The sequence below is a fragment of the Rana temporaria genome, chromosome 6 (assembly GCF_905171775.1).
Source record: "Rana temporaria chromosome 6, aRanTem1.1, whole genome shotgun sequence".
Taxonomy (NCBI): domain Eukaryota; kingdom Metazoa; phylum Chordata; class Amphibia; order Anura; family Ranidae; genus Rana; species Rana temporaria.
Window position 1 is genome coordinate 105,065,923 of NC_053494.1, and position 12,949 is coordinate 105,078,871.

General features: G+C 41.5%; 1 protein-coding gene across 5 annotated transcripts in view; it reads right to left on the minus strand.

Moving 5' to 3' along the window:
• TNRC18 (trinucleotide repeat containing 18) overlaps nt 1-12,949 on the minus strand; it is a 366,965-nt gene that overhangs the window by 220,543 nt on the left and 133,473 nt on the right. For all 5 annotated transcript variants that reach the window (XM_040357106.1, XM_040357109.1, XM_040357105.1 and 2 more), the window contains exon 9: nt 846-1,185. In XM_040357106.1, the coding sequence (XP_040213040.1) occupies nt 846-1,185 (340 nt within the window). The remainder of the gene's footprint in view (nt 1-845; nt 1,186-12,949) is intronic.

Consider the following 12,949-nt stretch of genomic DNA (forward strand, 5'->3'; position numbering starts at 1 on the left):
TTAAATAACAAGCATGTTATACTTGCCTCCTCTGTGCAGTTGGTTTTGCAGAGCGGCCCGGGTCCTCCTCTTCTCAGGTCCCTCTTTGCTGCTCCTAGCCCCTCCCTCTTTTGAGTGCCTCTCAGCCAGCAGCTTGCTACAGGAGGCACCCAAGCAGAGTCAGAGCTCCGTTTATCCATTCAGACACTAAGCCCAGCCTGGCCCCGCCCCTCTCTCCTGATTGGCTGACTGACTTTGATTCACAGCCACGGGAGCCAATGGCGCAACTCCTCTGTCAATCAAGAGGAGTTTCCTGGATGGCTGAGGGGATTGTGGGCATCGCTGGAGAGAGAATGGGCTCAGGTAGATAATTAGGGGGGTACTGGGGAGACTGCTACACACAGGTTTTTTACCTTCTGCCTTTACAACTCCTTTAACTACACACACCATAACCAATGTTTAAAAAGCAAGCCACGGTTGTAAAGCAAGCTGTGTTCAGAAGAGAGCCAGTAATATGAGTGGGTTCTCTTCTTGGCTTTTTTTGTACTTCAAATTCCTGATTAATTTAATAGCGCTCTGGCAGCTTCAGACTTCTGAACTCCGTACTTTATAGATGTGCTTAGCACTTCGCCAGCTTCAGAATTCTGAAGTTGGCTATGGCAATACCACTGCTTTTTAAATCAGCTTTAGCTTTAACATGGTAACTTATTGCTCAGTGCTTTTCGCTGACTGTTGGGATCCATGTTTACCTCAAATTAAAAATAATTTTTGCAAAACTATTATAACGTGTAATTTTAAATGCAGAGAAATCTGGATTTAGCAGACAGCTGTAAAATTATTATTGCTGGCTCAAAAAACAAACCAACCTTCATTTAGAGATGAGTCTGGTTTTATATTCATCCCTTTTGCCATCTCTTCATTATTCTCAACCTTGTTTGGCAAAATACTAGCAGAAACTGCAGGACGCAAGTCAGGATTTTTAGAGGTGTGCAAATCATGGTCTTGCTGTGTTATTTCTTCAGTTTTATTTGAAAGTGGAAACAATTTGAGACGGATGGGCGATAAATCAAACGCTTTGCCACAGTCTGTTGAGGATGCCTGGGAAATCACTTTCTTCTGGACTGGCCCTGAGCTGCATAGTGGGCTTGGATGTCTGGCTTCTGATGCATTCTCCGCAGCTCTCTCCTCACCTACTTTTGTGGGCTCCTGGATAGAAAAACAAGAATGAAGAAATCCCATATTAATACCCCATACAGTTACCCTAAGTGCAAAATTCCTATTAAAAACCCAGTTCCGGAGAACCTAAACCAAAAACAATGTCAGGAAGAGTTTTTATGGACACTTAGAAAACTTTTCAGTCTGACAGTATAGAAATGCCTCTACAGCAATGAAGAGTATCACACATCACTCTTCTAATGGAGAAATTAGAAATATTTTACATGTAAATTACACAAACATTTTACCCACATCATCACCCAACTACTGGAGATGGCAAAACAGGCAATATGTAGGTTACATGTGATCTGGTCCTGCAGTCTTAAACTTTTTTTTTTTGGAACAACTTTAAGGAAACCGTGAAAACACTCACTGAACCAGTTAATTTGAGACAACCGGCTCCACATATTTCGGCACCAACAAGACCTTCTGCAGAAATAATGTACAAATGGGCACTCATACTCTTAATACAATGCATCTGGAAAGTATTTACAGCACTTCGCTTTTTCACTTTCCAGATGCACTGTAATGCAGCTTGGGCCTGTGTGCCAGCAGTGTGGAAATAGACCCAAACTTCTATCACCCGACTAAAGGAGGCATATTGTATGGAAGACCATGCAATCTCCCTCTCTATAGCTCTCTCCCATGCAGAACAGAGGAGAACAGTGCAGAAAGACCAGGTATTACTGGTTCATGTTTGCCGCTTCTGAATATGATTGCAGGGGAAGCCTCTGGGAGACGGGCTCTCCCTGTTGGCAGCAAAATCCAGCTATCGAAGCTTATGAATTCTGTGTAGTTTTAAGGGTCACCTGCCAGGGGACCTACAGATTTATACCACGCTTTGATGACACAATGTTGCAAGTGGATGCGACAAATTCTACTGCTTTCTTTCATAAATGGTGCAAATGCATTCATAATGAAACCTGCGTGATTGACATGCCATGATACAAAATATATTACCACTTTGTACCTGATATCTGTACTTTTTATAATTCTGTATCTTTGTAAAATGACCAAAAACAAGGAAAATATTGTGAAACTACTTATATACTGTAAAAGTGCAGTAGGCAAATGTAATCGTGAGCTAGGTAATGTTTTTACAGCCAGCAATCTGATTTCTTTGTAAAAATGACCTGGGGAGACTATAGCGTTGCCCAATCAATTTCATAGTACTAAGAAAGTACCGTGATCTGTGCTTGATTTGATGCAGTGGAAAGCAAAGGCAACAATATGGAACCAAGACTCTTTATGTCTCAATAAAGAGAGCCCATAATTAGACCATGCTATCACATAGGGCACTTCTGCTAGACCCCATGTAATAGCAATAAAGTGGAAAAAAATGTAAAAGAATAAATTGTACACAGTATGTAGTCAATGCTCAACTCCACTTTACAATACGATGACCAGCACTTCCACCACTAAGGACTTGGCAATGTTGCCAAAGGAGTTCCTAAAGTCCTTCCCTCTGTAAGTGTAAATACAGTGGAAAGTTGACCTTGGCACCTTCATAGAGGATCAGAAGGAAGAGGCATTTATAAGCGGTACAACAGTGCTCCCTCAAGATCCTCAGGGTCCACTACACAAAATGGGTATCCTAGAAGACCCAACCTGTAGTAAATGCAGCTAGGACCAGAGTGACTTAATTAATCTCCTATGGAGATGCCCCCAAACTGCATATTTACCGGGAGGGAATAGTACGTACTCTGAATAGTGTATTCCAGGCCTCACTTCCACTTGAACCAAAACACTGCATCTTAGATGACATTCAACTGTCTGCCTATACTAGGAAAGCAGTAGCTATAGGCTTGTTCCAGGTTCGGAGGGTTCTCCTAAGGCACTGGACGTCACTAGACCTCTCTTTCCAAAATAAATGGTTGCAATGTAAGGGGGACACTTAGATTAGAGAAATATATATACACCAACACATGGATTGCCCCCGCAAATACGAGAACCTCTGGGGTCCCTGCCTGGAACACTCAAAGCTTAAGCCCACTTGACCTAGTAATGCACAGACTACTAGTTAGATAACATGCACCGCTGAAATATTTTGCCCGATAATGTCTGGAAGTCTACTTGTATGCCAAATGTATGGGCTGCTGTAAGTTCTGCATTTCTGTTATATGCCATGCTCAAATTTACTGATGGTTTCTAGTTTTTACGTGCACTAGTTGGTACAGCACTGGGAATGCAATCATTAAGCAAAAATAAAAGGCAGATTTTTAACACGTATGAGAACTTTTTTTTTAATTACACAGGTAGAGAAGTAGTAAATAACATACTTGACATATACCCTAAAGCTGCACAAGTGTTACAGATCAGTACAATGTAGTTCTTTAACCTTTTTCCTGTTATGGACTTAAGGATTATGTCAGAACAGAATTACTTGCAGCTGGCCAGCTCAGTAACCCTTATATTCAAAAGGGTTTCAGAGGCTGAAAGTTTATAGTTGATTCAGCTATCTGATGCCCAGGACCACCAGCATTTATGAATAGATGCTGTCTATGGTTAACAAGCCTCTGATCACATACATTCTTTTTTATATTTAACACCATTTCCTCAGGCCGTTGCACATCACAATAAAAAACAAAACAGGAGCAGCCAGTGGGTGGCTGCATGGGAGAACGCAGAAAATGCTTGAATGGCTGTGATCAAATTCATTACGTTTTTGTTTGTTTTTTTCAATGCCACCGTTTTTATTTGCAATCCTGGTGAATAGCTGCTGTGGTGTGAATGAGCAGAGAGATCAGTAAATATTACTATAATGTATAGCAAAACTGAATTAAAAGTGTTCATTCATAAGCATTTTCCATTCACTGCCATGCTGGGAGCTGTGGCAGAACAAGACCGAGGACTCTGTGTACAGGGATACCCCATTTTTAAGTACACAATGGGACCAGAGCATGTATGTAAAATGAAAATGTACTTAAAAGGGAAGCAAAACGTTTCTTCACTTCTAGGCTGCAGTGGGGGCGTCAGGGGCTGCAAGAAGGTATGATTATGGGATAAAAAAAAGTCCCATACTTCACTTTAAAGTGGTTAAACTGACCTCATTTACAGACTGAAGCTCATTTCTTTGCTCTAAAGAACTACATGTTACAATGTTTCTCTTCATCTTCGATATTGTAATAAACTTGGCAGGCTGCCTGGATTTGAAATTTTTGTCAGCTGTCAGAAGTGAGCAGAGAACTTTCTGCACTTGTTACATGGATTCGGGGAAATGTTTTAAGATTGTGAGGAGAGTTGAATCGTGATCTTGATTTTTTAACGATTAATCGTGCAGCTCTAGAGAGGAGCTTTATGACTTAACATTGGGGTGGGGGTGATGTGTGGTCAGAAGGCACCTTGTCTCAATGTCGAGGAAAAATTCATTTTGGGGGATTTATGAAATCTGGAGGCCCCCTTGACAAATACTTGTACTTCAAAAGCGCACCCCTTATACAGTGACTGCTGCCAGGATAAAACTCCGTTCTGCAAATCAGACAAACCTCAAGCATGCAAAACCATAGAACATAAGCACACAGGACTTTGTCCATGTTAAAAGCGTGCACACATTATTACAAAAGCATTGAAGTACAAACCAATCAAGCTCCCTTTTTACACAGCGGCATTATTCATTCACACAGCTGTGCTTGTGAATGAACTACAAGCTGTCGGCTTGTAATTCTCAAATAACTACCACGGTGCTGTAGAGCGCCGTGGTTGTTTGAAGCTTCCTGTCAGATTGTATCTGCTCTCCTGTATGGGATGTACAGGCACACAGATACACTGGCAGATCTGCTAGAGACTTGCATGGCACCAGCAATCTGCTGATCGCTTGTAAAATGCTTTACAGACTCCAGAAAAAAAAAATATGCAATTTTTTTTCCTGCAAAAAAAAGTGCATTTATTTGTTATTTTGTAATTGACCAACATAGGATTTCACATGTTATGCGACTTGGGGCACCTTAATGGAAAGCTACCTTAAACAATACGGAGATAATGAACATGTGGATGCTGAAATTTCAAGCTTGTTTTACAAACTCTCTAGAATGTTAGAGAAAAAATCCTCTCTATTTTGGCACATTCAATCCTTTCAAGACTACATCAGTGCAAATATCAACCCTATGGGCCTTCGAGTCCAAATCTTCCCTACATTGGACGAAATGAGCACAGAATTTAAATCCAAGTGGGAAAAAGTACTACACTTGTGTTCACTGAATCTGATGGAACTACTGATGACAGAATACACCCAAAGATCAAAAAGTTTGGATGTTGACATTATTAAGACCTGCGAACAACTACAGACATACAAGACTCACAAGTCCATTCCCGAAAAAGAGAAGAAATTGAAGATCCATCTTGAAACATTCAACAAGGAAATACTAATCAAAAAGAGTAACAAATTGAGAAGAGACAAAAATGCATTTGAAATCGGCAAAGCCTATAAATGGAATGAAATCAAGCACTTTCCAAATAGAATGGGGAAACCATCCACCACGGAAGGGTTTACACCCTCCCAAACATCCACTTCCTCATGGTATGCATCACGAGCACCTGGGAAAGCGAGTCAAAGTACCAAACGCCAGTATTATGGAGATACAGCTCAAACACAACAAGCGAAAAAATCAAACTTTGACCCTACAGTTAATACTACATCTCTGACACGACAGGGTAACAATACCAGTTATTCAACACAGGATATCCCGGTAGTTCCCAACAACACAACCTCGCTTGTAGCTGCATACACGCAGAGGAATGCAGTATCGTCCAACAAATCAATATCAAATAGCCAACCAAGCCGCTCTCTCATCGATTCCTCTTTTTTAGAGCAAATTCTGTCTCAAACACGATCCCTTTCTCCAACAGGGGACACACAGAAATAAATCCTACAGAGGATATAGGATTATGCTACGATGACAGCATGACAGATACACAATTTAATGTCATGAATCTGTCATCGTATCAAATCTCTTCTACTGAAACTCACATTCTGATTAAAGGGCTCAATTTCTGCCCCAACTACAATTTGGACAAATTTGAAATATATAAAGATCTCCAACTATTTATCCGAAAACTTTTATTAAAAAGTCTCTTTAATAAACAACAGGCTGATCCATCAATCACCCCAGAGGAGAGACAAGCACTTGCCCAATTAGATTCTCTCCTGCGGGAAAGTGAAATTGACACTCCAACAGATCCAATTGATTCAGCATCGGCAAACACCAATGCCAGTGCCTCTTTAACTTCGCCTAATGTCACAAGTTCCAAACTAAAGAAAAAATCAGACTTCTGCCCCGCACCTAGTACCAATCCAAATGCGGTTACTTTCTTGAAACTTGTCAATCAAGATCTCATGAAATTGAGAATGAACAATAAGACTCAGAAAAATCTGAATTCGGAGGAGAAAAGGGCGCTTCAAAATCTCGCAGCAAACTATTACCATCAAACCAGCCGATAAAGGCGGAAACATCGTAATACTTGATAATGACCAGTATACATCAATGTGTCAGAAAATACTAAAAAAACAATCATGGTATAGACGTATCACTCCCGATATAATTGAGAAATATATCAGGGAATTCTACACAATTGTCGATCTAGCATACTCTAATGGCATTATCAATAAAACTACGTGGGACTTTATACGGGTAAATTTTCCGGTTACGCCAACTTTTTATGCACTTCCTAAGGTGCATAAAAACCCTAATAAACCCCTGGGGAGACCCATCATCTCCGGGAGAGGGTCATTAAGTGATAATGCCAGCAAGTTAGTCGATGAATTTTTGAAACCACTGGTAACCCAACTACCATATGTTAAAGATACCATCCATTTTTTACAAATTATTGAGGATCTTTATATCCCAGATTATGCCACACTGGTCACTATCGATGTAGAAGCACTATACAGCTCCATCCCTCACAACCAAGATATTGCAGCGATAAAATACATCCTACAATCAAAGGCAGTAGGCTATTCACCTTATCAAGAATTTATTACTTCGTTACTCAAATTCATCTTGACCCACAATGTTTTTTATTTTTTTGGCTCCCACTACCCCCAGATACAGGGAGTTGCAATGGGGACCTTGTGTGCCCCATCGTACGCAAACCTGTATCTGGGGGAGTGGGAGAAAAAACTATTTTTGGATTATTCTTTGGCTATATATACGGACCATATCACAGCATGGTACCGATATATTGACGATATCTTTATGATCTGGGATGGTCCACCTGATTCATTACAACCATTTCTTGAAAGACTAAATAGAAATGATTTCAATCTAAGATTTACAATGAACTCTGATAAGCAATGCATCCCTTTCTTGGATGTAGAGGTCTTTAGAGACAAGCAGCAAAAACTGGGAAGTAAATTGTATAGAAAACCCACATCTGGGAACAAAATCCTACATGCTTCTAGTTTTCACTCTGAAGCACTAATCAAATCTATCCCCTACGGACAGTATTTGCGTATTCGACGTAACTGTTCCTGTGACACGGACTTTCAAGATCAGGCCCGCAAGTTACGAGACAGACTGTTACGGCAGGGCTACTCACATTGCTGCCTCAAACGGGCATACAAACGAGTACTTGTACAAGACAGAAACATCATCCTACACTCGACCAAATGCTGTAAAGACAGTAATCCCATTCGCATCATTACTAGATATAGTATGCAACACAATGCCATTACAAATATTATTAAAAAATATTGGCATTTACTATCTATGGACTCCACCCTAGGACAATTTGTACCGAAACACCCACTTTTCTCATTGAAAAGAGTCAAATCCATTAAAGACAAACTCATCACAAGCAAATATAAAGGCGATTCTCGATCAGACCCCTGTAAAGCTTATGGTACATTTATGTGTGGGAAATGTAATTACTGTAGATTCATGTATACAGATAAAAATCCAATGCTTCCTAATGGCCAAACTTTCCACCCCCAACACTTTGCCAACTGTAAAACCCTTGGCGTTATTTACAGTGAGGAAAATAAGTATTTGAACACCCTGCTATTTTGCAAGTTCTCCCACTTGGAAATCATGGAGGGGTCTGAAATTGTTATCGTAGGTGCATGTCCACTGTGAGAGACATAATCAAAAAAAAAATCCAGAAATCACAATGTATGATTTTTTTAACTATTTATTTGTATGATACAGCTGCAAATAAGTATTTGAACACCTGAGAAAAACAATGTTAATATTTGGTACATTAGCCTTTGTTTGCAATTACAGAGGTCAAACGTTTCTTGTAGTTTTTCACCAGGTTTGCACACACTGGAGGAGGGATTTTGGCCCACTCCTTCACACAGATCTTCTCTAGATCAGTCAGGTTTCTGGGCTGTCGCTGAGAAACACGGAGTTTGAGCTCCCTCCAAAGATTCTCTATTGGGTTTAGGTCTGGAGACTGGCTAGGCCACGCCAGAACCTTGATATGCTTCTTACAGAGCCACTCCTTGGTTATCCTGGCTGTGTGCTTCGGGTCATTGTCATGTTGGAAGACCCAGCCTCGACCCATCTTCAAAGCTCTAACTGAGGGAAGGAGGTTGTTGCCCAAAATCTCGCAATACATGGCCCCGGTCATCCTCTCCTTAATACAGTGCAGTCGCCCTGTCCCATGTGCAGAAAAACACCCCCAAAGCATGATGCTACCACCCCCATGCTTCACAGTAGGGATGGCGTTCTTGGGATGGTACTCATCATTCTTCTTCCTCCAAACACGGTTAGTGGAATTATGACCAAAAAGTTCTATTTTGGTCTCATCTGACCACATGACTTTCTCCCATGACTCCTCTGGATCATCCAAATGGTCATTGGCAAACTTAAGACGGGCCTTGACATGTGCTGGTTTAAGCAGGGGAACCTTCCGTGCCATGCATGATTTCAAACCATGACGTCTTAGTGTATTACCAACAGTAACCTTGGAAACGGTGGTCCCAGCTCTTTTCAGGTCATTGACCAGCTCCTCCCGTGTAGTCCTGGGCTGATTTCTCACCTTTCTTAGGATCATTGAGACCCCACGAGGTGAGATTTTGCATGGAGCCCCAGTCCGAGGGAGATTGACAATTATGTTTAGCTTCTTCCATTTTCTAATGATTGCTCCAACAGTGGACCCTTTTTCATCAAGCTGCTTGGCAATTTCCCCGTAGCCCTTTCCAGCCTTGTGGAGGTGTACAATTTTGTCTCTAGTGTCTTTGGACAGCTCTTTGGTCTTGGCCATGTTAGTAGTTGGATTCTTACTGATTGTATGGGGTGGACAGGTGTCTTTATGCAGCTAATGACCTCAAACAGGTGCATCTAATTTAGGATAATAAATGGAGTGGAGGTGGACATTTTAAAGGCAGACTAACAGGTCTTTGAGGGTCAGAATTCTAGCTGATAGACAGGTGTTCAAATACTTATTTGCAGCTGTATCATACAAATAAATAGTTAAAAAATCATAAATTGTGATTTCTGGAATTTTTTTTTTGATTATGTCTCTCACAGTGGACATGCACCTACGATGACAATTTCAGACCCCTCCATGATTTCCAAGTGGGAGAACTTGCAAAATAGCAGGGTGTTCAAATACTTATTTTCCTCACTGTACATGCTACGATGCGACTGTGGCTGCTTTTATATAGGCAAGACAAAACTACAATTTTGGCAACGTGCCTACAAACACATTAGGAGCATGAAGCAAAATGACCCAGAGCTTCCTCTGGGACGACATACCCAACTAGTACATGCAGGTAAATTTCCCAACATCAAATTCCTTATTCTTGACCGCGTCCACCCCAATCCCAGAGGCGGAGACTGGAACAAAATTCTCCTCCAGCTGGAACTGCGGTGGATATACACCTTACGAGCCACTGTGCCCCCCGGACGCAACAAAGCAATATTTTCCTCTAGGGGAATGGAAAAATAACCTTTAAAAATACTCCTTTTCTCTTTTTACTCTATTTTCTCTATAATAATTTCTTCTATGTACAATAAATCCAAATATTTTGAATAATTATGCTGAAAGATCTGTATTGTCAAGGAGAATTCACTAATTTATTATGAATTTTTAGGCCATGTAAAATAGCAGGTTTTGATATATTTATATATTTTTTGACTTTGTCATAGTATTAAATTGCATAAATATTAAGGACCACATTCTACATCACAAGCTCATTGTGCCATTACAGGTCTCGACTGATAACAATTAGTGCAATTATTATTTGTTTCCTGTTTCCCTGTCCTCAACCCTGTGTATGTTGCTGAAATAATATATGATCTCTTCCTGGTCCAGTCATATTGGTAGTTTTTTTGCTACATCATGCCATTTATGCCCATCGCCACTAGAGGGCGCTTTGTGCATTGAGCACTTATTATAAATGTAACATATTTCATATTACTATTATTTGTAAACTTTTTTTATTCCTCCCCTCGAAGTGCCGCCCGACGAAATTTTGCCGCCTGGTGACCTTTGTCTACCCGGCGGCAATAGATGGCAAGCCAACATTTACAACTCGCCGGGCCGAGATCTTGCTCCTCTCTGTGCACATGCCCAGTGCGCACGAGGAGCTTCTGTGTCGGTGGGCTCTAAAGTGAACGCGCTACACAAGAGCCCAGGGATCCTGTTTTCCTGTTAGCTCAAACATCGTCCTCATTAGCCGTGCGAGCACAGCTGCAATTCATTGCAGCGTGCGTCGCTGATTGGCGTGAGGACGATATATATGCACTGGAGTCGAGTCAGTCATTCACGGTCCATCTGCAGGCTGGACAACATGACTGCTCCTCTCCATAGATACTCCTAAAGTAAAAACGTAAAGCCCTATTTTTTACTCTTACTGTTTAGTACCTATACTGTGAAACTATCAATTGTTTTGTTGGTATGGCTGTGGCTATTCACATTGAATCCTACTGAAACTCTACAATATTGTTTGTATCTTAGTTCCTAGTAATGAACAGCTAGCGATGGGCGCCACCTAGTGACTATTTGTCAACATTACACTTAAAGCGGTGGTTCACCTTAAAGGGGTTGTAAAGGAAAATATTTTTTTTCATAATAAGCATCCTTTACCTGCAGACATTCCTCTTTTCACTTCCTCATTGTTAGTTTTTGCTCAGAAGTTGCTCTATTTCTTCTCTGTTCTGTTCACTTCCTGCTTGTCTGATTTTACTGACCACCGTGATGGGAGGCTTTACTGCGGTGGTCAGTAACGTGCTCACCCCCTCCTGGGAACTACATCTGTGCGATAGGACGCTCTCTACGTGTTAGAGACTTCAAGGAGGTGTGAATTACTGGGCGTGCCACAATGCATACTGGGAAATGTAGTTCTTACATGAACAAACGATGCAAACCAGGAAGTGAATGAGAGAACAGAAACTAGAACGCCGGAGGTGATATAGATGAAGGAATTTAATAGGTATTTACTCATTTTTTAACAGAATCATTACACTATTCTGTCTGTCTACCTTGCAGACATTAATTTTAGGCAAAACATTTTTTTCCTTTAGTGACCCTTTAACCACTTGCCGTCGCTGCACCGCCGAAATACGTCCACAAGGTGGCTCTCCTAGGCGAGACCACGTAAATGGACGTCCTGCCTATTAGCCGCCCCCCGCTCGCCCCCGACTCCCGTGCGTGTGCCCGGCGGGCGCGATCGCCGCCGGGCACACGCGATCGCTCGGTACAGAGCGGGGAACGGGAGCTGTGTGTGTAAACACACAGCTCTCGTTCCTGTCAGCAGGGGAAATGCTGATTTTCTGTTCATACAATGTATGAACAGAAAATCAGTGTTTCCCCTAGTGAGGCCACCCCCCCCCCCCACAGTAAGAACACACCCAGGCATACTTAACCCCTTCCCCGCCCCCTAGTGTTAACCCCTTCACTGCCAGTGGCATTTTTATAGTAATCTAATGCATTTTTATAGCACTGATCGCTATAAAAATGCCAATGGTCCCAAAAATGTGTCAAAAATGTCCGAAGTGTCCGCCATAATGTCGCAATACCGAAAAAAAAATCGCTGATCGCCGCCATTACTAGTAAAAAAAATATTAATAAAAATGCCATAAAAATACCCCCTATTTTGTAAACGCTATAACTTTTGCGCAAACCAATCAATAAACGCTTATTGCGATTTTTTTTTACGAAAAATATGTAGAAGAATACGTATCGGCCTAAACTGAGGAAAAAAAATGTTTTTCTATATATTTTTGGGGGATATTTATTACAGCAAAAAGTAAAAAATATTCATTTTTTTCAAAATTGTCGTTCTATTTTTGTTTATAGCGCAAAAAATAAAAAACGCAGAGGTGATCAAATACCACCAAAAGAAAGCTCTATTTGTGGGAAAAAAAGGACGCCAATTTTGTTTGGGAGCCACGTCGCACGACCGCGCAATTGTCTGTTAAAGCGACGCAGTCCCGAATCGCAAAAAGTACTCTGGTCTTTGGGCAGCAATATGGTCCGGGGGGTAAGTGGTTAATAAAACATTTTTTTTTTCTATCATTAAATTAGGCATAGTAGCGCAAGCTACAGTATGCCTGTATTTATTTTTTTTAGCCCGGTACTCACTGTGCAATCCTAGCGAGACGATTCCGACTCCCCGCAGGGAATGGGCGTTCCTATCCAGAGGCAGCATGATTGACGGCCGGCTATGGCGCGTCACGCTTCTCCGGAAATAGCCGAAATAGGACTTGGCACTTCACGGCGCCTGCGCATAGTCTGTGCGCAGGCGCCGTGAAGAGCCGAGACCTACTCCGGCTATCTTCGGGGAGCGTGACGTGCCATAGCACGTCCCTCT